The sequence below is a fragment of the Eutrigla gurnardus genome, assembly GCF_963514095.1.
Source record: "Eutrigla gurnardus genome assembly, chromosome: 10".
In the NCBI taxonomy this organism is placed as follows: Eukaryota; Metazoa; Chordata; class Actinopteri; order Perciformes; family Triglidae; genus Eutrigla; species Eutrigla gurnardus.
Window position 1 is genome coordinate 18,642,483 of NC_139924.1, and position 23,171 is coordinate 18,665,653.

General features: G+C 42.2%; 1 protein-coding gene across 3 annotated transcripts; it reads right to left on the reverse strand.

The window, feature by feature from the left end:
• Window positions 1-1,686: 1,686 nt before the first annotated feature.
• On the reverse strand, window positions 1,687-22,699 carry st3gal4 (ST3 beta-galactoside alpha-2,3-sialyltransferase 4). 3 transcript variants are annotated; one of them, XM_084019815.1, is made up of 13 exons: window positions 22,406-22,699; window positions 15,389-15,455; window positions 14,013-14,084; window positions 12,919-13,000; window positions 12,539-12,628; window positions 11,078-11,175; window positions 10,736-10,799; window positions 10,240-10,335; window positions 8,066-8,255; window positions 7,443-7,580; window positions 2,837-2,986; window positions 2,642-2,732; window positions 1,687-2,580 (listed from the first exon to the last, which is right to left on the reverse strand). In XM_084019815.1, exons 3-12 carry the CDS (start codon window positions 14,032-14,034, stop codon window positions 2,643-2,645), a joined length of 1,020 nt encoding a protein of 339 aa, XP_083875941.1. In that variant the 5' UTR covers window positions 14,035-14,084; window positions 15,389-15,455; window positions 22,406-22,699; the 3' UTR covers window positions 1,687-2,580; window position 2,642. The 3 variants fall into 3 exon arrangements, with proteins under 3 accessions (XP_083875941.1, XP_083875940.1, XP_083875942.1); XM_084019814.1 differs by lacking the exon at window positions 1,687-2,580 and having other exon boundaries at window positions 2,587-2,732; window positions 22,406-22,698; XM_084019816.1 differs by lacking the exons at window positions 1,687-2,580; window positions 15,389-15,455; window positions 22,406-22,699 and adding an exon at window positions 16,390-16,401 and having other exon boundaries at window positions 2,587-2,732; window positions 14,013-14,082.
• Between the last annotated feature and the right edge of the window lie 472 nt (window positions 22,700-23,171).

Here is a 23,171-nt window from a genome sequence, read left to right on the forward strand (position 1 = left end):
TGGGACTGCACTTTCACTGTGGCACAGCAATCATCACGGGCCATGTATTTTCTATGAAAATCGCTGCTTTGTAAAATTACAACCGATGCATTCAGGATCTCTGTAGGCTGGGGGGGTCCGCCTGAAAGTTCAAAGCAATGTATTTTAAATGTAATCTTATTGTTTCATGCAGCGGGCCACGGGCTCATTTGGTCACGATGACATGCATGAATGAGCTCGGGAGGCTCAGTTGGTGATCAGTGTGTGTGTGTGTGTGTGTGTGTGTGTGTGTGTGTGGGGGGGGAGTTAATTCACAATGGAGCTACCTAGATGGAAAAAAAACACATACAGCCTACACACATAACATGTTCCTTGTGCATCATGCTGAATCACATTGTGGACTTTGGGTTCAAAGGTGCGCTTACAGTACAATAGATGCTCCTGACAAGTCTGACCTGATTTTCACGTTGTCATATAAACAGCCCCGCAGATTCACACAAATCCTGTTCAATTATGTAACTCCCTGTTGTGTAAGGGAAGTGAACATGGCCCATCAAGCGTCTCCCCCATGTGTCGTCGGCATGTGATGACCAGTTACATATTTTTGAAGAGAACGTAGGTGAGGTTTGACTTTTTTCTTTTAAAAAAAAGTCTGAATGCATGAGATGGGAAAACATGTTTTTAAGGTATGAGAAAATAGCCTCTCCAGACATAATGGACGGACCTCAGAACGGATGAGCTTTAAACGGACTGAAAAGGATGCTTTTGTTTCTCAGAATGGCTTTCAGCGGCAAGAAAATCAGTTTGCACCAACAATTTAACAGTTCTAGTGAACTGCGTACGAGAGTAGGTGTGTGATTGTGGTCTGTACGCCGCTGCAAACATGCCGTATCAGCGTCGTGCAGGCAAAGCACACAGAATCAGGCAGAGCAGAACGCACAGCTGAGCTAATGTACAATAGCAGAATTAGTACACAATAGTAAATCCCCCCACATCAGAGCAATGAGTTCTGCTAGCAGCAGACATAGTTCATCGTAAAAGTAAAAGAACATGTTCAGGATTTCCGGATATGTGGTGCAAAAAGTGAGCTTTTTCTTCTAAATGATTACAGCATTTACTGTCCATCCCTATGATTGAAAGAAAAGCAAATGTCTAGTGTCATCCTGCTCTCAGCTGCCACAGCTGAAGCTGCACCACCATATGAGTAAGCCTGGTTTATAAATGCCAAGGGCACAACTCCATTCATGTTAACGCTAATAGAAGGCCGTGCATACAGAGTAGAAACCATCATTAACATCTGTCGCTAGTGGCAAATGTATGTTAGTCATTCTCAGTCATTAGCATTGTGCAATTTTCTGGTCTTCCAGATGTTCAAAGTGCACATGTGTTCGGGAGCACATGTGCTAGTGCTAGGTTTTGCTGTTATCATTACCCCCAGGCACTTAAAGATGGGCTGCTGCATGACTGCACCATGTGCAGTGCAGTGGATTGCCGACTGTATAATGTTCACGCAATAGAGGCTCTCTGCCATCTAGTGGTGTACAGTGATATTTAAAAGAGGCAGACGGCTCATTGCAGGTTGGGTAGTGCATGTGTAGTGATTTCCATGCAGTGGATATATGTCCCTGTTAAATAATCCATGTGAGCATAAATAAGTCAAAAAATATTGTCCAGGCGAAATGAGAATCAAGTGACATCCATTTTGATTTCCATTTAATTAAAAATGTATTTCATTCTGTACATTAAAAAATATCTAACGTTACCATTTTACCGGTATTATTTGCAGGGGGGAAGCAACAACAAAAATAATAAAGAATAAATTAAAAAAAAACCAAGACAGTTGTAACCAACACTGACAAATTACAAGTCGTATTTCCAGTTCAAGAAATATAAAGTAAAGACTCTAACCTTGTGTAAATCAATTCATTTTACTTTCATTTAAACTCAAATGTACATTGAAAGTGAAGTTAAAAAAAAAACAATCCTCCTTTACAGACTTGATAAAACTGAAAATGCATCTTGGTGAATGCATGCCGGGAGAAACAACCCCGTCTATGTAGCTTTGCAGCTTAACCATGTGCATTACATTTCTGCAAACAAAATACAACGATACAATTGAGCTGTAGATCTGAAATGATTGATTCATCTGATATGTTTTTTACATGGCCCCCAAAAACAACATCAAAGCATTGGAATTATCCAAAATCCCGACATAATCTGTCACAACTATGCTCATCACAAACAAGATAGTCAGGTCATGAATAGTGAATAGTGTCCAGCAAACTCACTTTGAAAGTCGGGGGTTCAAAGCCCGTGAAAATTAGAAATAAACTCTATGCAAAATGCTGAGTCATGCGACCAAATGTTATCGACAAACCAAAGGAAAGACATTTTGAAAAGCAGTCAAGTCCCATTTCATGTCTTTCAATTCGACAGAAATATAAGGCGCCCGGGAGATAAACATTCATCAGACCCTTTTTATAACGTACCAGTCTTGTATCCCACTGCAGAAGGCACATTACGATTTGGATGAAAAGATCCAAACAATATTCAAATATGATTTGTTCTTCAATTATGTTTCTGGATAAGCGTAACTTGAACTGTGTGTGTGTGTGTGTGTGTGTGTGTGTGTGTGTGTGTGTGTGTGTGTGTGTGTGTGTGTATCATAAATGCGGGTGAAGGTACAAAATGGCTCCTGAATCCTCCAGTCTTTTTAAGGCATCGGCTTCGTGATTGAGGTCATGGTAAGAATTCTGCAACAGAGAGAAAGCGGAGCATCGGTGTGTGCGTTACAGCAAAGCATGTCAAAGCAGAGACTACATTTGAAGTACTGTACTAGATGATGGGCGCCACCCACTTTCATCGACTTCATGGTGTCATAGCCGTAGTAGTGGATAGGGTGCCTTTGGCTCTTTGTGTTGGGGTATCCAAAACCAGCAACGTGGACCACGTCGCAGTAGTTGAGAGCAACGAACACAGCCAGGATACCCGTGGTGGGATGCACCGGCTTGTGGAACAAACAAAAGCAAATGAGAGCACGCTGCAAAAAAATCCATGTCTCACGACAAACTGAGCATTTCTGACGGTCATACAAAATTAATACAAAAGTAACACAAAAAAAGTCACCGTTATTGTCATTTTTTTTTTACAAGCAAAAATTGTGTCACAGGATGCACATAATATAATGAAAGCACAGGCAGATTTACAGTGAGCACGGTGTGGTGTTAATGAAAGATAAATAAATATATAGATAAATAAAAGAGGTTATTAAATGAGCATTTATGTATAAAAAGGAAGCGAAATGCTAATCTGCCATTTAGTGAAAGCTGAGTGTTTTACACGGTAATATGACAACTCGGCTGCAGCCTCTTGTTCCAACACAAGGTGGAGATAGAGGTCAACAGACACTGCTGCCGCTGCTCTTCACTTGGACTTCATCAACACAAGCCTTCCCCGGAAAGGAACATTTTATCATTTGCAACAGTGGGATCAAACGTGTCAGAGATAATCTTCTGAGATGGCGTCAAATATTCCATCATACATTCTTGCGTGCATTTTACTGTTTTAATGCAGTCACTGTTGATTTGATCAACACAGCGGCGTCTTGTCGCGAGTATCTTCCCGCAGAAGACAGAAGTTACTGCAAATTAGTTTGTCTCACCCTGCGAACCTTTTTCCAGCGGCTTACTCGCTATCATAGAATGGCCTCTTTTCCCACTTGATGTTTTTGAGCAAGATACTTTGAGGAATTGATTTCCCTTCAGCTAAAATCGAATTCTATTCCAGAGGGCACTTGGCTCAGGGACGAAATATGGTTCAAAGTTGATATAAAACACACACACAGATTGGATACCAGAAAAACTAAAGAAGGAAAACAATTTTGGTGTATCTTGATGCTTTTTAAGACCTGCAATATTTTTGGGGAGCTATGCGAAAGAGAGTTATGGTTGGGGTTTTTTTTTTCAAGTTGACAACCATGTTAATTGTCTTCACAAGAGATTAACCTAATCAGATTTAAAATACCAATTTGAATGGGATAAAATAATGGCCTTTCACCACGTTGTCGTGAACAGTGAAAAACATTTTGTTTACATGATTTCAATGTGATGAAGAGCCCCTCATATTATGATTATTATTATTTCCTCATGGATATTAACAGACCATCTGAAGACATATGGGAATAAAAGTTATCTGCCAAAAAAAATGTGTTCCCTGAATCACATTATAAATTACAAATGAAAAAGTCCCTAAAAAATAATGAAAATCATCTTGATTGCTTGGATGAACTTCAGACCTTCCTACAATTTAAACTGAGTGCATAAATCAAACCAAATAAAACATACTTTGGCTGCTTGTAAGCAGTAAAAGTGGTTTTAAAGCACTTTAAATCAATGCATCCTGCTACTGAAGGTTTAATACTCCGGACACATCGATACATCCAGCTGAGTCTGATTTAAGGTTGCATGTCGCGTTACCTACATATTAAAATGTATTCAACCCTATGCAATGCAATGCATTTTTGATCATGACAAACAGGAAATATATTTAAAGATGAAGTATTGACCCTCTTTGAGTCAGTACCTATTAGAAGCACTTTCAACACCAACTGAACACACAGGTGATTGCTATGAAATCTATAATGGTATGGGCTGGTAGCGCCGGTGATGACTGAACTATGACATGGTCCAAGAGGAGGGAAAAGTCTGTATTATTGGTACTATAAACATACATTATCTCACTGATATGCAAGTTCATGCAGCCCTCATTAAATTGGACTACACCCAGAGTCAAAGTAGTAAAATGAATTGCAACTCAGTTTATGAAGTAGCTATACTGGTTTGATACCAGCTGGACACCATCGTAGCACGTCTCTCCCACCCGCCGCCTCTTTCCAATATTTCAGCTTGTCACCTGTGACCTTTGCTTGAAAAAGATAAAGGGGACTTCATCCGACCCACTGACATCTTTTTAGAAATGAAAACAAAATGCGATGATTTAATGAGACGTGTTTGTTGTGTTGTCCCCAGATGGCTCGTGTTGTGCAGCCATATGCCTCTGTCAATGATTGTCCGTGTTCACAGAGGCAAGAAGGAGAATCACATTCACATGACCGGGAGTTAGAAGAAACTCTCTTTCCATCCCTCTCCAAAATGTGCAAACTTTACCCAACAGCCTTTTTATATTCCTCTCCCCTAAAGCTTTCCATGTTATCATTGTTTCCTCTGTAAGAGCCCTGTGTGAAAGGACAATTACGCATAACAGTCTCCCCCAGGTTTACCGATTACCTCAGCCTTTAAAATACTCAGCTGGCTATGGATTCAGATGAGACTCAATTATTAAAAATCTTTTTCAAGACACCAAATACATTCACTTGCTTTCTTGCAGAGTTAGATGAAAGGATTTATACCACTCTGATATCAGTCAATATGAAGATAATTCTCAGCAAGAAAGCAAATAAATCCTAAGTCTCACTTGAGAATCTACGGGGGAAAAAAATTATTTCTCCCGAGTTGGATCTATGCAAATGACAATTATGAGACCATCATCCTACAAGCTCCTATCACAGAAGAGTGCATGCAAGTTTAACCGTAGAATTGTAACGAACTGTACTGAAAGAAAGAGCACATGTGGATACGGCGGTGTGTGTTTATCTGCGTGTACGTGTTGCTGGGCTTAAGTGCACTCGTGTCTAAATTTGACCAAAATTAAAACAAACCTGACCACGACAGCCTCGATAAGACACTGAAACGCGGCCTCCTTCCTCTCTAAAACACCAGATCCATTTGCAGTAACACTGAGCACGACTTGACTATAATTCAGAAACTGACGAGCAACCCACAATGGGACACAGCTGACGTTCTGTGTGTATTAGCCTCACTAGAGGCTCAGCGGCGGCCCGGCACATAGTTTGGACGCCGGCCCATGGAGCCTTGGTGAGAGGCGGGGGAGAGGGAGGGGCTGCATACAGTCGCCGCTGCAAGCCGGACCTACAAGAGCTGAACGCAGGCTTGCCTTTGGGGAGACGGGTGTGAACATAAGAGTTATGCATGTGTGTGCCTGCAATGCAAAAAGGGAAAAGGGAGGAAAGGGGGGAGAGAGGCGGCTGTATATGTGAAAGTATGCTGCTACAGTTAGGACTCCTGCTGGTATTTGGAGGGATGAGGGACAGAAAAGAGAGGGAAAAGGGAGACAATATAGAATGAAGGAAGTGAGAGAAATTTGCTTTTGTTTGTGTGTTAAATCATTGTTTAAGCTGAAATATACACGTCTTCCTCCTCCCCTTCCTGCCCACCGTCCTCTCCCCCCAGTCTGTGCAGATGGTGCAGAGCTCCTGTCGGGCGAGCCCGCTGATCGCTGCTTCCCCACTGCTCACTCTTCTCATGCACCCAACCAGTTGTGTTTGCACTGCAGTCCAAAAGGGTAACCCCCCCTCCCCCTCCCCCTCCCTCTTTGACAAAAAGGGCTCAGGAGAGGGGAACAAGGAGAACCAAAACAAAACATGGCTCCACGTCAGACACCATCCCTACCAAACACACCGACACGCACAACAAGCACCACTTGGCGGACGGGTTGCAACGGGGCCAATAAAAACTTCTGCATGAGTAATGGTCAAAGTCAAAAAAAATCCAATGGCCTCGGCCAAAGAGGAGAGCTTCAGTTTGTGAAACAAAAACGGAACAAAAAAAGAATAGTGCGTCATGGTTTCTCATTGCACAACCGCTGCTCTTGAGTCACAGTTCCATGAGTTGGTTTGTGACCATGTTTCCAATTTTGCTCGTTAAGATTCAATTCTTTCCTTTGCTCCATACTTTACTGTGTCATTTGTTTATCCGAGGCCAAAAGTAACAAAACGTGCTCAACGTAGATCGACTGAGTTGTTGACAATGTGATTTTCTCCTGAGAAAACATCAATAATCAGCTTTGCAGAGATGGAACACTGGGAACTGACCTTGTTCTCCCCCTCCTTCTAAAAACAGAGCATCTGTTTGAAATTTATACAATATGTTGGCTTTCCTTCAAAAAACAATTATGTTCCGAGGGATCCACTGTGCAGACCAGAACACAAGAGGAGCCTATCTTGTAATGAGATGCCAGAATGCCAAGCAGAAGCTAATCTTCATCGTGTTTTGCAGTAATTGGATCCGCAAAATTGCTATTGACCCGGCTACATGTCAGGAGGAAATGCCTCTTCCAGTAAACTGTTTATGACAGCGCTCAAGAGATATCATTTGAGGAGCTATGGCTAATCAGTGGATGCTCCATCCAGCCTTGTAAATATCCATGTGGGGAGGAGTGAAGGGCAAAAGGGGCAGGAAGGGAAGAAAAGGTTCTAATGGGCTAATTATTTTGAGGTCGACAGAAAAGGTCCTCATCAATGAGCTGCAACAGAGGAGAGGCATTGCCGTCACAGTTCTGGGTTTGTGCTTCTCGTTCGTACGCCGACGTGGCAGTGGAACTCTCACCTGTTTGCTCTTGGGGTGCAGTGGGATCCGGAGCAGTCTGTCCGCTGTCTGGTGCAGAAAGTCGGGGTCCAGCACTCGGATTTTACCGACGTCGCCCAACCAGATTAGGGGCGGGGGCTTCCAAAAGCCTTTCCTGATCTGGAAAGCATGCATTAACATAGAGGGAGATCAGACTCTGGGATGTTGCGAAACATTGAAATGAACAAAAGAGGACAGAACAGAGAGGAGCAAGATTTCTATTTTGAAATGGCACACTGAGTTCATTTGTACAAATAGAGATGCAGTTGAACCTTTGACTCCCTCGTGTCTGGAGGCAACGGAATCAATGTGCAAATTAGCAAGTAATGACCCTGCAACTATGAGCAGACGGAGGCCGGAGTTGCCGGGAGCAACAGAGTGAAGGATGTCTGCAGTGGAAACTACATTTAACTCTGAAGGGCACTGGCATCACTGAAGTTGAACCTTTTAAGTATTTGTTCCTGATATGGATGGTTGGCTAGTGCTGGAAAAGAAGCTAAAAGGAGAGTGTTTATGCGAGGCAGAGAGGTGGGAGAAAGAAAGTGAGATGGAAAGTGTGTGTGTGTGTGAGAGAGAGAGTGTGCATTCTCACACAAATCCTGTACCCTCTTCTCATTATAGAGGATCTCTTTGAGCCAGCGGAGATCTTGTTGCTTGAAAGGCACCAGGACCATGAGCGTGTCAGGCTCGTTGTGCAGTCCGGGGTTGTAAGAGGCTGACTCGGGGTAGAAGAACCTCATGGTGGTCTTGTTCCCCACGTCCTCCTCATAGCCTCTGACTGGGGCGTCGTTCAACCTGAGGCAGGGACACGATACTATATTCAGGGACAAGAGTTTTCAGGTTTGTTTTTAATTTCCATTTTTAATTTCAATTTTTCAGATCACTCATGCAGTAATATAGGAGTAGCACGATCACATCGTGACCTTTTTTGTAAAGGAAATCATTTCAGCCTGGGTCTTAATCTCACTATGTTATATTCTCTATGCCGGCTCACGCCAACTTTCTTTTTGCATAACATGACTCCGGCTTAACAACGTATATCGCGGTAAGCAGTGAACTTCCATATTATGTAAATAACTTCACGCACTTGTGAGTCCAACCAAAAGTATAGAGAGGCTCAGTGAAACCGCAACTTTTGGGTTCTGTTTCAGAAGAGAAAAAACCTCCCACTCACATTTGTAATAACCCCAAAATTATTATATTACAAAATGTATTTATATTGATAATTTTTTTTTAAAAAGACAGCCTTGGAACAGAGCCTTCCTAAACAGTACATCATGTGATACACTTATTGGATCGTTTCCATTTTTATGGGAGCTGTAGGTTTCTTGCCTTAAAACATTGAGAGTAAACCTGAGGAATGTGCTTAATTTTTTTCAGTAAGACTGATGCAAGAAATGCTCTGTGACAGATCGCAGAAGATACAGATACAGAAGATTGTCACATCCAGCATCAAAAACATGCCTTAAAATGACACATAAAAAAAGTTGCCTGCAAATATGACAACCAACTCCCTCTTTTCAGGGCCTAAAATTCAATATGCTTTTCATTCTGGAAGCATCCCCGCCTTGTTACTTTTATTACCACATCTTCAAAAAACCATATCGTAACTCATTCCTTGACAAAATAAATAACACATTAGCACAGAGCTTGTTTGGTTAAATGATTAGTCTGCACTTTGGAAACTTCGACAGGCTTGAACAGAGTCCAGCGGTGTCTCTATGACAGATCCAGCCCCGGTGACGTCGAACGCACAGGCATGCATTGAATTTCTGAATGTCAATAACATTACTCTACTTGGCAAGGGGGACGATTAGCTTCTAAGAGAGGGAGAGATGTGAGGGGAGGGGGAACTGACAAGGAGAGAAAAAATGCATTGTGACCAGGCCAAATTCTGGCTGTTTGAAAGAGGCTTATAAAAACTCAGAATGCATGTGTTCATTCCAGGGCTGTAAAGTCAGATTTGCAGAGTGCCTTTTGTCCCTGAGTAAACTAAATGCTTTCGGGTCATGGTCCACGGCTCACCCCCTCAGATTTTGCATCCACACAATTTTTTCCAACTTCAGGAAATTATACTTTTATAATGGTTTGATCTAGGAAGATAATATTGAAGCTATCTACTAAATGGCATCCAAATGTTTCAATTAAGGTCTATATTTCTGAAACTATGCAGAATTGAAAGCTATGTTGCATGGTGGGTACAAACAGATCTACATTTAGGAATTTTTCCAGAAAAAAAATCTGAGGTGGTGAGCTGGGGAGGTTCCTGAGATTTAGGTGAGTTGACGTCTTTTATCCTTTAAATGACTGAGGAAAAGTTTGCTAATTGTGAACAGGAGGGCTGTATGTCAGAGTCAGGCGGTCACACAGCCGGATATCAACCAGTCTAAGTCTACGGCCACGTGGACATACTGTATGTTGTGCTTTCAGTGGCGGGGAAAATCACCAAATTCTCTTTGTAAGATCACCTAGTAAAGATCCGTCTGTTCCTTATTTATCAGCCCAAACAAAACTGAAAACACCTTGGTGGTTATGAAGAGCTCTGTGATTTAAAAATCACAATCATAATCAATAATCATTGTTGATGGGGAAGATATGGAAATGCACTTGGTCGCCTCCTAAAAAAGCATTGCTTTGACTCAAAAAGCAGTGAAGCATCATTACACAACTTTATCTATTTTAACATAATTAATTTGTCTTCTCTATGAAAAGCATGCCAAACAGTTAGCATGAATAATGCCACGGTACTAGCAATAATACTTTCATGAGGTGTTCTTACCGAATGACTACGTCATATTTGTTGATGGCGCTTCCCAAGGAGCTGTTTTTAATGGCAAAGCCATTGCCAATCACGACGCAGGTTCTGCATTCGAGGCTGTGGAGAAAAAAGGCACCACATCCAAACGTGAGAGTTTTTAACTCTTGTACAATGAGAAGCAAAGTGCCTCTCGAGAAAGACGTAGCTGACAAACATATTCATCACTGGAGCAATAGCACCCGAGGGTGCTTCTTTGACCATGATGAGGGACGGTTATGTGGCTAAGCACTAAGAGCTCCCATAAGAACCCATAAGAACCCATAATCACGGTGGTGAAGTCACGCACGGACTGAAAACAGGATGTGTACCACAGCTGGAAAACATTTTCAACCAATGGCAATGTTTTTGAAAAAATATTCCTGTTCCCGTAGAAATATTTTATTTTAATTATTACTATACTGCAAGCAAAATGTTGAGCTTAAGTGCCGTGAGCCGGGTAAAGTATGCTCACACTTACTTTTCGATGTTGGCTGGCACCTGGTAATTTGCAATTTCAGCAAGAACTTTCAGTAGCAGCAGCTCTGGGAGGGAAAGTGAGAGCCGTTGAAATGGCATGACTGTTTTTGAATACAGAAAATGTAAAATACAGATGTGAGTCACATAGAAAGCTGGTCATGCATTAGCTGTATCAACTGCTAGGACAAAGGATTAGTCATTGTGAATTTTAGTTCTGTAAAAATAAGTGATTGTATGGTGAGGGAGGGGGGGGGAGTGTGAAACGCTGTCATACGACAACCAAGTGCTGAGCAAACAGAAAGAGACACAACACAGAGCAGAGGATAATGTAAAGTCAGCATACCGCTGCCCTTAATGCCGTAAGGTAATGCCAGCTTTGACAGATGCTCCCGCCAGAAGAAATCCTTCACTTTCAGAAAGAGCCGCGTCTGTCGGCTAATGCTGCATGAAAAATGTCAGAGCACGGATTACAACATGATACCGCAGTGCACAGGGTTTCACTGTACAGATGAATTATATTGCAGGAGGGTTTGTGGGCCGTAGAGAGAGCGGAGGATATGAATGAGGCGTCAGACAGCGGAGTGCGGAGAAAAACGGCTTTAACGTTTTTTTTGGGCCGCGCTAACTTACAAAACTGCACAATGGACAACGCAAACCGTGCTGCCAAGCGGTACAGCGTGCACACTGGCACACGGAAAAAAGGCTTGTCTTCACTTTCCCCACATGTTCTGGTATCTATTAAGCAGGTAAACCAGACTCATTATAAGTAAACCAGCCATTTACATGATGTCATTCAATAGCGATTTCCCTCATTAAAATCCCCCTGTTGGCATGTATCTGCTGAGGAGAGGGGAAAGAAAACAATAACATTCACAAGGCCTGTGGAGGGAGACGAATGTGGCAGGTTGTAATGTGTGAAACGGTTGCGTTTCTGTGTTCGCTGGCTTCAGACCCCAGCTGTTTATGACCTACTGTCTTTTGACAGCAAGTCGCTCAGACATTTATTGCCCTCGTGAGCCAGCTAGCTCCTCGCAGGCGATCGGGATAAATCTCCGGGGGAGGGGTCTAATTAGTGAAATGTCACTCTCATTGCCTGGAAGGCCTCCCTGTGTCTGCAGTGACTGACGTCAAAACCCTAAGAACGACCAGCCCGCGGCTTCATGTGAGGATGCAAATGGTGTCCGTACACACAGGGAGTATGAATCTTCACCACTGTTTAAAAAGGTCAAAGGTCAGACACTGGATGGTCCTCTGAGCTGAAGAAATAAACAGTGACCTTAGATGAGGTTGGGACCAAACCAGATGGAGACTATGTTACTATTTTGTAAGAGAACAGAGCCTGCAAAAAGACCAACAGTAAATATGCAGCTGAATAAACTGATAATCCAGCAAGAGAAAACAAATGAAAAGGGGCTCAGAGCAGTGGAACAATGATTATTTAACAATGCAGAACCTGAGGAGACCTGGCTTCAACAAATGCAACGTTATCAAGAGCTCATTCTTACCCAACGTTGGCTTTTCTATAAACTCTCCCTCTCAACCATTTCATCAATGCACTCCACTGAAGTCGCTGAAACTGGCATGCTTTAGATGGAAAATAGTTTTTCATAATAAGTCCTGTTCTCTCTCACTGAAATATGCTTTTCCTTCAAGGCTGGCAAAGGCCAGACCAAGGATCCTGGCACCTTATATGTTCAAATAAAAAATGCTGGCATACCTTCCTCCCCTTAATAAGCCATCCACTCCCTCCAGTTTGTAAAAAGAAAAGAAAAAAAAAAACGAACGCAGACATGCCATTACTCACTTAAAGTTAAGACTCTCCCACTTCTTCTGGGTGAGCCAGCCACCACACAGCGACTTGCTACTGTTCGGAGACTTGCTGGTGCCTCCGTAGCTGAAAGACAGACAATCAGCACAAGTGGCATGAAAGTTACTGCTGAAGCCATAAAAAAGACAATGCCCTTGTAACTGGGTCCAGACACTCAGGAAATGGGCATGTGCTGCCAGGGCCTAAACTGGCCAGCAGCTCAGACCGCCAAATGATCAATGAAATGAGTTGTCCTCTTAACTTTCATTGACTCAGCACTGCACGGGCCTCGGGGGCTTCGGAAACGGACATTTTTGTAATAGTGTGACATCCAAGAAAGACAGAAGGGGTTTGTGTTTGCGTGTGTGTGTAATTACCTCTGAAGTATGGCATAGGAGCAGTAGTATGTGACAAAGGAGATGAAGAAGAGGAGAACTGGGAGAAGCCGAAGGCACCATGCTGGAGTCAAAGAGGACACAAACAGAGTTGTACCAGGATTAAAAGAAAAAATGATCAAATTACACACAAATGCTAGTGAGATTTCTTTATAAATAGAATATGTATATAAACAGTATTATAATACTCTTATCTTAATAAGAAGCTGTTGACTGCTTACTAAATATGAGGTTACGGCCAGCTGCAAGTTAGCTTAGCTTAGCACAAATACTGGCAAAAGGGAGAAACAGTTAGTCCGACTCAGTCTAAAGATATCAATTGTTTAATATGAACAAAAACCAATGTGAAAAAAACAACAAAGTCACAATGATACAGGAGGTTTAAACGTTGGCCAGTGGTTGCCTAGCAACCTCACTGTTTTAAACAGCCTAGTACCAAGAAATGTACTGGAACTAAAACCATATTTCAAACGCTCCATGACCCGACAAAATAAAGCAACCTTTTGTTGAAAATAAACCAAAGGGTCTTTGTCTACAGTAAGAAGACAAGGACCTTCCTTTGAATCACAAGGAGGGGAGCAGATATCTGGGCGTTTCCCCACAACCATTTTGGCAATATCTGGAGTAAACAACTTGGCATTTTTAAGAATTGACTAAATGATGTTTGGCTAGAGGCACAGCATCAAACTGTAGTCGGGACAGTTATCATCCTGGGATACTGTATGTTCATGTGCAGTGCCCGTCTACACTGATGGTTGCGTATTATGTCAATCTGTGACCTCAGGGTCAATAATGTTAACATGCTGCTGATCTTACAGGCAGGAACAAACCCACATGTCACTGGTGGCACTGAGCACAGGTAACCCAATGCATATAAAATAGTGGTTATAATGTTCTTAAAAACTCATAAAGATTGGATTAATTTGTGTGCATTTTTGCTCTGATACTCTCACCATTGCATGAGAAATAAAACAGATTTGTTCCATAATGAATATCAAGAGCAGGGAAAGTCCCATTCAAGTAATCACAACAAAGCAACCTCTTTAGAATTAAAAACACGAGGCAAAGGGGCTTACTTTTACTTGTCTTCTGGGACATCTTCACATGCTCCTTGGTCTTCACATGTCTACACAGTGCATGAGGTTATCCTGGGTGATGGGTAGAGAAAGGAGAAAGACCGAATTTATTAGCACCTCCTTCGAACTGCTTTATAAATAGCATCTCCCCAACTGCAAAACGAAACACACTGTCGTTGATTAGGCCGGGGCAAATGGAGCTGGCTCAGGAAGGAGAGAGAGAGAGAGAGAGCGAGAGAGAGAGAGAGAGAGGGCAGCAGATGAACGCCGATCAGTTTAAGAGGATCAACCTGATAGACACTTGGTCCCTGAACTGAGGGATATTTGCAATCCCACCGCATCGCATCGGCTTCAGCGCTGTGTGCTCGGTTGCTCCGGAGAGCTCGGATTACAGTTAAAACCAGATTAAAAGGCATGTAGCGTTACACAGGTCAGACTATTTAATGCACAATGCACATCTTATCCCCAATCTTCCCCCCTGATTTTCAGGATTTAGAGAGGGAGGCCAGAGCCATTCACACACCCAAATGTTTGTGCAGACGTGTCCGACTCTGCTTCAGGGCCAGTCCAGCACTGAAAATCAATACCACGCTGAAGGAGTGCACAGCTGAATATCTATTTTGGGGTGCACACGTGTGCATATGCATTAGCTACATTACAACGGTAACGTAATACCGCTGTGAATCCACTAGTGAATCATTCGCGCACCAACTTGGAGACAGGACAAGGAGCGGAAACCACACGATCGATGAACGCCACCACAGGGACGCGCTGCAGCTTTGACTCTCTGTGCCCCTCCCTGTGAAACGAAACCATCATTTCACGGCATAAAGTAGGATATGAACGGAGGATATGCGTTCCCATCCTGAGCTGGTCGTGGGGCTGGGCTGAGTTTGTATCCTCAGTTATTGTTATCCTCAGGAAATTACGAAAACACTAAAGAATGCCTTCAAACTTCAAGTGCACCTTTCTCCCCCCCTCTCTGTTGTGCTGTCTTTGGCTTTGATGGAGTGGCACAGGAGCCAGCTGTTCTGTCTCCGAGTCGAAATACGAAACATTTGTTGATCCCAGCATCTCAGATGTGAGAACATGGTTTTCTTCTCAGTCTAAATAGGCACATTTTACAGTTGTTTTTTTTCCAACAGACTGAAAGAGAGATTAACAACTTATGCTAATGCAGCTGACGCAGCTAAGTGGTTGTTAGAAATAAGTAGTTCCAATTAGCGCAGATTCTCTCAACACTTGTGATTATCAAGTGTCTAAACATTGCAGCTGATGCCTAAGTTTCCAGAAAATGTAAATGCACTTCTCCAGAAGCTGTGTAACCACAAATTACATAACAAAAAAACCCACAAGATTACTGCATAGCATCTTACCTTTTCCCTCCTTCATTTCCAACAATTATATCATCAGTGGTGCTGGTGTAGTTACTCCGGGCTCCTCCTTGTAATAAAAGCATAAAAATAATCAGAGCTATGAAATGGGAGAATGCACAACCAACTTGTTGTTCTTTGTTTTCTTCGTTGTGTGACTTAAATGGCTGAATGACACTGGCTAACGTCCCCAAGATGTGAGGGAACAGCAGAGTAAGAGTTAGCCCTGCTAAACATCGCTGCAAGCCTAACTGTGGGCGACGAAAACAAAGCAGGCAGACAACTTAAAGAGCTTAGTCACACACTGTAATAATTAAAGATGAGTCAGGAAGCTCTAAGGAAGCAATTCGGGCAAAAGAGCTGCATGGGAAAACGTTGTCTGTGATTTATTGCTTCCTCCCTCCCAAATACCAAAGTAAGGGCTGACAAGGCTAAAACTATATGTATGTATGTAGCATTAGTAAAACAATCTAATGTCATTTATCAAGCTAATTGTTACGGATTATCATAGCATATTTATGATGTCATAAACATGAGCGTTTTTGTTTTTTTTTGTTATTCACGGTAACGTTGAGTAAGCAAAACAAATAATCAAATTGCATATGAATCATACAGTCATTTCAAGATTTGTGAGATATCACCAGGACGATGTGTTCTCACGATAGTCTCTGAACAAACAATCACAAAGCCTGACTGATGAACTGTGAGGTATAAAAGGCTTGATTAGAAATGGGTAAAGTATGTGCAACGTGGATGCACGATGACTCAAAATGCCCTCCTTCTTTAAACCCCCTTTCCACTTAGCAGCTGATTTCTCTCAACCGCAGACGTGCTCTCTAGTGAAAGTCACATGTGCCTTCTGCTCACAATAGAAAATCACCTCTTAAATGCATAATCCCAGAATTTAATCCAGTGAGAGGAGCTAAATCTGGTACCCATTCGTCGCACTTTGACCGCTTTTAAGAAGAAAATCTTTCAAAGAGGAATCACAGGCTATAATCAACCCCTTTTCCTTCCTAAAAGGACATCCTCGGGGTGCCATAGAATGTACAGTAGATGAGACGCGGTGACCCACTGCAGGGTTTTCTTTTTGTGGCAGTCATGCTGAAGGCAATTTTGATCCCAACCACGAGTAGCTGTACCATAGGAGGTCCTTCTGCATTTGCTAAGGGGTACAAGGAAAAACTGGAAAAACTGTACTGTGTGGAAAACCAGTTAGAAACCAAGCTGGGAAGTCTCAACAGCTTAAGGTATGCTAATATGGCTGAATGGTTGAAGCAAAAAGTGGTGAATAAGCTGTTCAAATAGATGTAATTAGATGTAATAATCTTCATTTTTATGGAGCTTGAATGCGTCATGATGTGACACGATGCAATCTGTTTTGCGCGATTTAGCGGAGCAGGACTGTGATGGCCGCAGTAGCAACCCCACACTGAATAATGCACAAAGGCTGGTAACTCATTTAGTTTATTTACTTGTTAAGTTTCTGTACACATTTGTCAAGATAATTAACTGGACACAGGTTTTTAGTTTCATACAACACTTTTTATTAGTAGTTTTGACAGAATGGTTTCCTTTTGTAGTGCACACATTAAGGTAACTTTTCTTTAGTCAATTTTGCTATTCGTTTCAATAGTTTAATTTATTGCATGAAAAGCTAACATTAGATTCTTTGAGTTACCAGTTCCTGGGAGTTGCAGTGGAGTTCCTGGCTGGCCAGCAAAAGGAGGCCAATCTGGATCAGATGGGTTTAAATAGTGTTGGCTGCTAATTGGACTATACCATGGGCCTCCTGCATCATGGGGAAGTCCCCTGCTTCATGCTTAGATTGTTGCACTGCATTTTAAGTCAATATTATTGTTAATTATATTAATGATGATTACTTTTTCCCCTTAAAGACCAGGTAGACTAAATAGTTTTGATTTGTGTTTCTTTGCAGTCTTGTTTAAGTGGTATGTCTTTGTCTATCCCCCAGTTTGTCAAAAATGGCCTGATCAGCCACTATATATGTGAACCCGTATGTCTCAGTTGTTGGTTGGTTGTTAGTCTGCCCTGAACTACAGTTTATCTGGTTGACGTTAAGTTCTGTTTAGTTAACCTATTTTAGAGGCCCAGAACTTTATTCAATGTTTTGTTAATAAAGTATTTTTCATTTTTTGTTAATAAAACTCACTTTTTTGAAAACTACACTGTGCCTTCTCATGCCTGCTAGCTCGGTCCCTGACAAGGACTGTTTTGTTCTGTTTTACAGTGAACAGAGGTGGGAGGCGAGACTCATTGTGTGGATGCGACCTCCCTAACAGATGAATCAAATAGCTGAGCTAATGAAACGCTATTTGACTCAGAAACGCTACCACACCTCTGAGAAATGTAGGTAATACTGCAATATCCTGAAACTGACTAGAATTGCTTTATAAGTGATTGCTTAGTTGCTCCAAACATCTGTGTTCTTTGTCATCCAGTGTGCAGTTTAGGTACATTTTTCGTGTTCATTTTGTCACAAGGGGAAATGTGCTTTGTTAGTCCATTGGACTATTGGACATGTCGTGTCCTTTATTGCTCAAGATGGCTTAAAATAACTAGGCCACCAAAGTTAGGCAAAAACATGTCTGCTATACATGTGGTTACTAATCAAAAGATGTCTTCCACAATCAAGCTTCCTGAGCCAGCAGCACATCTGTGTGTGTGTGTGTGTGTGTGTGTGTGTGTGTGTGGGTGTGGGTGTGTGTGTTTGTGTGTGGAGAAGCAGGAAGTTTGTCCTCCCCACTGCCTTGAAAATGATTCAGGTCTGAATTAGTTCCATGGAAGAGAAGGTTTACTCTGTTGTATTCTGGCAGCAGCTGACCATTTCCAGTTGGAAGTTGGTCATCAGTTGGCTCCAACATGCAAAAGCAAGATTACATATCTTTGGGGCGTGTGGTCGTCGTTGCACGTATCAACAGAATTCAACAGTGACAGTGACATCTTATCGGTGAAAAAAGCCAACGGCTATCTACTTCACTCTGTTACAAACATGTCGAAAAAGAGTGACTGTTTTGTTAACATCAGTGACTAAAAGGCTGTTTCGTAAAGCAGGAGGTCCAACAAAGCCTCGTTTGTTTTGGGGTTGACCTTGGGGTGGTGTGCAGTGTCTGGGAGGTCTTCTCTCTGGGTCCAGGCCAGCAAAAAAGTCCAAAATGTGCTTAGGGAAAGCAGCATGCTGGAGAGTCACTTGTTTTAGCACGCGTCAGTCAAGACATGTCGATATAAGCGTGCGTTACATGCAAAGTGTCTTTTAGAAATCAACCTCCGTCTTCCCAGGAAGTAAGGTCAAGGGGACAAAAGCACTTTACGTTTAAGAAAAGAGCCTGTTAACTTGACTGACTAACTGATGTGACAAGAGACACTAACGATTCACGTGGCAACACGTCCACATTGACTCCGTCGTCTCCCGGACAAAAGTCCTGTTTGTTTGACCCATCCACCTCACCTGCCTCCTGCCAACCCCGTGTGGACTATCTCTCTCTTTGTACACTGCGCCTGTTGCTCTGCCAGTAATGCAGCCGGTGGGTGCGTAACATAAACACACTAAATATGAGCATCAGTGTGACCAAGCTGCTGATTGTTTGACGCCTTGGCAGTGAGAACGGGTTGGACATGAATGAAGAGGGAGAAACTTCTGGTTGGAGTAGCCATTCTTAGTCAACAGCCTACACGACTGTCTCTCTTATCATGTTGCTAAATTTGAATAATAAAGCTATAAATGCAGACAAGAGTCTGATACGATAATGCAGGATGGGATTTTTTCATTTCTTGGGAGTATTCTTATGAATTTGAAAGTATTGAAATGAGGCTAGCAATCCATTTAATCTAATAATACATTCAATATGAACTAGAAAGGCACTCAGAGAGCACAGAAAAAAGAATGCATGTACAGTATACGCGACCGTGATTTGGATCCGTGCCAAAATTAGATGGATTCCTCCTTGGCCCGTGCTGCGCCGTTGCACCAAGGTTCATGGACGCTGGGCAATGAGTTGTTATAACCCCCCATCAAGGACTCGTGAAGGCTCGTCGGCCCTCACTGCAGTGACCGGTGGACCAGTTTATTTGCCTGAGATGAATGCTTTGAGGGCGTGTGTGTGTGTGTGTGTGTGTGTGTGTGTGTGTGTGTGTGTGTGTGTGTGTGTGTGTGTTCATCAGATTTTAAAGCTAGAAGGTTTGATTCAAGCAGGAGTGAGTTATTACTGCAGAGGGCATATTATGGTGTTTCAGATGATTTGCAGCAAGTTGCCATGTGCTCAGTATCTCAACGCCCCATTTAACGCAAAATCCGTACAAAAAACAAAAAATCGGTTTTATGTAGCTGCTATTACACTGACTAAAAAACAGCCTGAAAATAGAGTAAAATATAGTCTATCTGTCTGACTAAAACGCAGTCCAACACAACAACTCCAATCTAAGTGTATTACACATTTGACACATCTCATTTTCTGTCCGCCACTTGTTGTCACGCCAACCCACCACTCTCTCTATAATATGTCAAGGTTGGACTTCTAAGGTGATTTACAGAAAACGGTCTTTTATCGCTACGAACAGTGTAAGCTTCTCATGAGAATACAAGGTGTACAAGGAGTCCCTTCAAGCTGTTTATTATGTGAGTTTGTACCATGCAAAAACATGGATTATATGGATGTAATGCCCCCTGTTTCGCCCTACTAAAGGCAGAGTAGGTCATTTGAAAAAAACACACAGATTTTGACTTTGAACGCATCACCAATCTGAAATCACCCGCCCCCTTCGTTCAGACCTCTGTTCAAAGCCGCCCCAAGAAGTGCTCGGGATCGGCAGAGCGCAATCAGGAAGTAAGCGTGGACAGACAGGCAGGCTATCCAATTATATTCTCCAACCCAACTTTTTTGATTTAACAGTCCTGCCACGGCCAGAGGTGACAATTTTTTTTAATGTTTTTATTTCAGAGCAATTCAATTTATTCATTGCAATCAGAATGTTATGCAGATTTCAAGTAATATAACAGAAAGTGTGAATAGAATTACCGACTTTACCTTTAAGATACAGTACATTACGCAATATACTGGTTTTGTTTAATTCAAACTCAAATATACATTTAGACAATAAACACAGTAATTCATACCGTTTGACATGTTTGACACGTAAATAGTGACTATTGTCCTGGCTTTTAAGGTTTTTCAAAGAATGAGAAACAAATCACTTGAAAATGGGAAATGTGTACAAAATGTCACCTTAGTTTTAATTAAGTTGGAAAAGTTGGTGCTCATCATAAAGTCAACATTTCTTCTTTTTATTGGCCTGTTTTAAACAAAGATTGCAAGGTGACGGTCCATTCACTGCGTTGGAAAAACTAAGCAGGGCAAAGAGGAGTGGAGGAAGGAGGGAGTAACCTCATAATAAAAGTTTGAAACAACATGCAGTGTTCACATAATACATTTCACTTTACAGTTTATATTTGATATACTGTCAATTCATTTTTTGGGAAAAAATCAAGCTATTTTTCAACAGATTTGTCTTGAACTTTATGTTAAAGTAGAAAGAATATAATGGACAAATAAGAAAATATCATGACAATTTCTGGCTTCTTGTAGTTAATTAGCATAGCATTGTCGAAATATATTAACATCAACTAAAATAAGATCCCAGTCATATTCAGTGTCATGAAAACATGACATAAAGTCAACATTTAACACAACAAGAACTTTCCATTTTGCCATCTGCCTATTGTTTTTCATGGGAAAGATGACATCAAGGATCATATAATCATCCTGACACTCATTTACAATCTAGAGTTCTGCCAACCAAATTAAAATGTAACAAAGCCCACACTAACAAGAAACAAAAGGGGGATGTACTAATGGACCAATAATCCGTATCATTCTCCCTAATCCCAAATGACTGTATGAAAACCTTTTGAAGCATCTGCTGAAATGAAATCACTAAAAGCGGTTTAGGGAGAGCGGGTAGAGTCCCCTTTGTGTTCCCTACGCCGTCAGACCGCATCGTGGCTTACTTCATGTCATGCAACAATTTCAAGATTTGCTCTCCTCTGCAACTTTGACAGATTGTGTTTTATGGTGCAACATGCATTGTCCCAATCCGGCTGTGAAGATCAACAGCAAGGGGGCCAGTCAGGACAGGAACAGGGTTCTCATGTAAGACTGCGGAAGGCTGTAGTGCAGTATAAAGCCACCAGTATGAATTAAAGGACTCTTCCAACGACTTATATTTTTACAGTAATGGAGTTCTTAAGCAGGGCTACATACAGACAATACATTCTTTATTGTCATATATTGCTCTTGTTGCTGCTAAATTGAATGATGATTGGAGGGCAGATGTGTGTTCGTCTAACGGCTGCAACCGACTGACTGATTCAAGGACGAGTGTTTCCCAGCAGAAACACTGCTGCAGAAGACATGGTCTCTCAGACAGTTTTCAAGTTCAAGTGACATGTACAAATATTACATAGCCCCACTGATCAGTTGTTACAAATGGAAAAAAACATGAATAAATTCAACTCTAATGTAAAGTAGGCCTAACATAAAAGTATAAAACACATTTGGGTTTTGCAGCAATAAGGATCATAAAGATATCCAAATGACTCTGTTAATGCAACAGCAATGTTTCCATACGCTATCCTGATGTCGCCACCCAGGGAAGTGAAATCATAGGGTCAGGGTTTATACACTATTACTTAAATTCTAAGTCAGATCACAAGCATCATGGTTGAACAAATGCAGGAACACATGTTATTATATTCCAGTCTATCTATCTCGCCATTCCATCCAACGGAATCAAATAGAGAAATCCTCTAAATATACTGACGCATGACGTACAAAGCAAAGCCAAATTCCATTTAAAATCGTGTGATCCAAATAAAATGTGACATCATGTGATCCAATGAGGTCGGTTACAGCACATCAGCGTTGTTCCAGCATGTAAAAAGAAGAAGAAAAAAAAAATCCTAACACCCATCAGGCTGCTTTACCTTCGAACGGTCTTACTTACCAGCAACGCTGCCCGGCGGATGAGCGCTAATCCGTGGAGCGAGCCTGTCGTAGCTGGACAGTGATGTTGCAACCAAGTTCACGTTGCTTTTGGTGACATGCACTGCGTGGGAAAAGCGAGAAATATGCGAGCACACACAGAGACACGCACACGCGCGCGCGCACGCGGGCGGGCGGATAGAAGCGCTGATGTGATGTGAGCATCAAAGTTCATGCCTCGGAACAATGTAGCGGAAACGAGGAGCGTATGCGCGGCTGTGTGTTGGACACATAGCGGTTCACTGGAACGCTTTCTCCCGTCTGTCACAACGCGTTCCTCTTCTCTCTCTCTCTCTCTCTCTCTCTCTCTCTCTCTCTCTCTCTCTCTCTCTCTCTCTCTCGCAACGCCAGGGACGCATGCGCACATGTGGGTGCGCGCACCGGAGAGAGCGGATCCGAATACCACGCTGTAAAAAAAACATTTGCAAGCCGAAACCTGACGGTGCTGACGGTGCATGAAGTAGACAGGTTATCGTGATTATTTGCCCCTCAATCCGCCTCGAACTGGACTTTGATTCCAAAAGGGACAACATCTGGAAAGATTTGGGGTTTTGTTGTTGTTGTTGTTGTTGTTGTTGTTGTTGTTGTTGTTGTTTTTTCAACCTCTGAATGTAACAGCTAACAGTAAAACACAAGGACAAGCAGTTGAGGAAGAAGTTGGGTCCTCAGCTCCGTGACACTGCGTTCTACGTGTTGCTATATTTAAAGCAGGCTTCATGGCTTCCAAA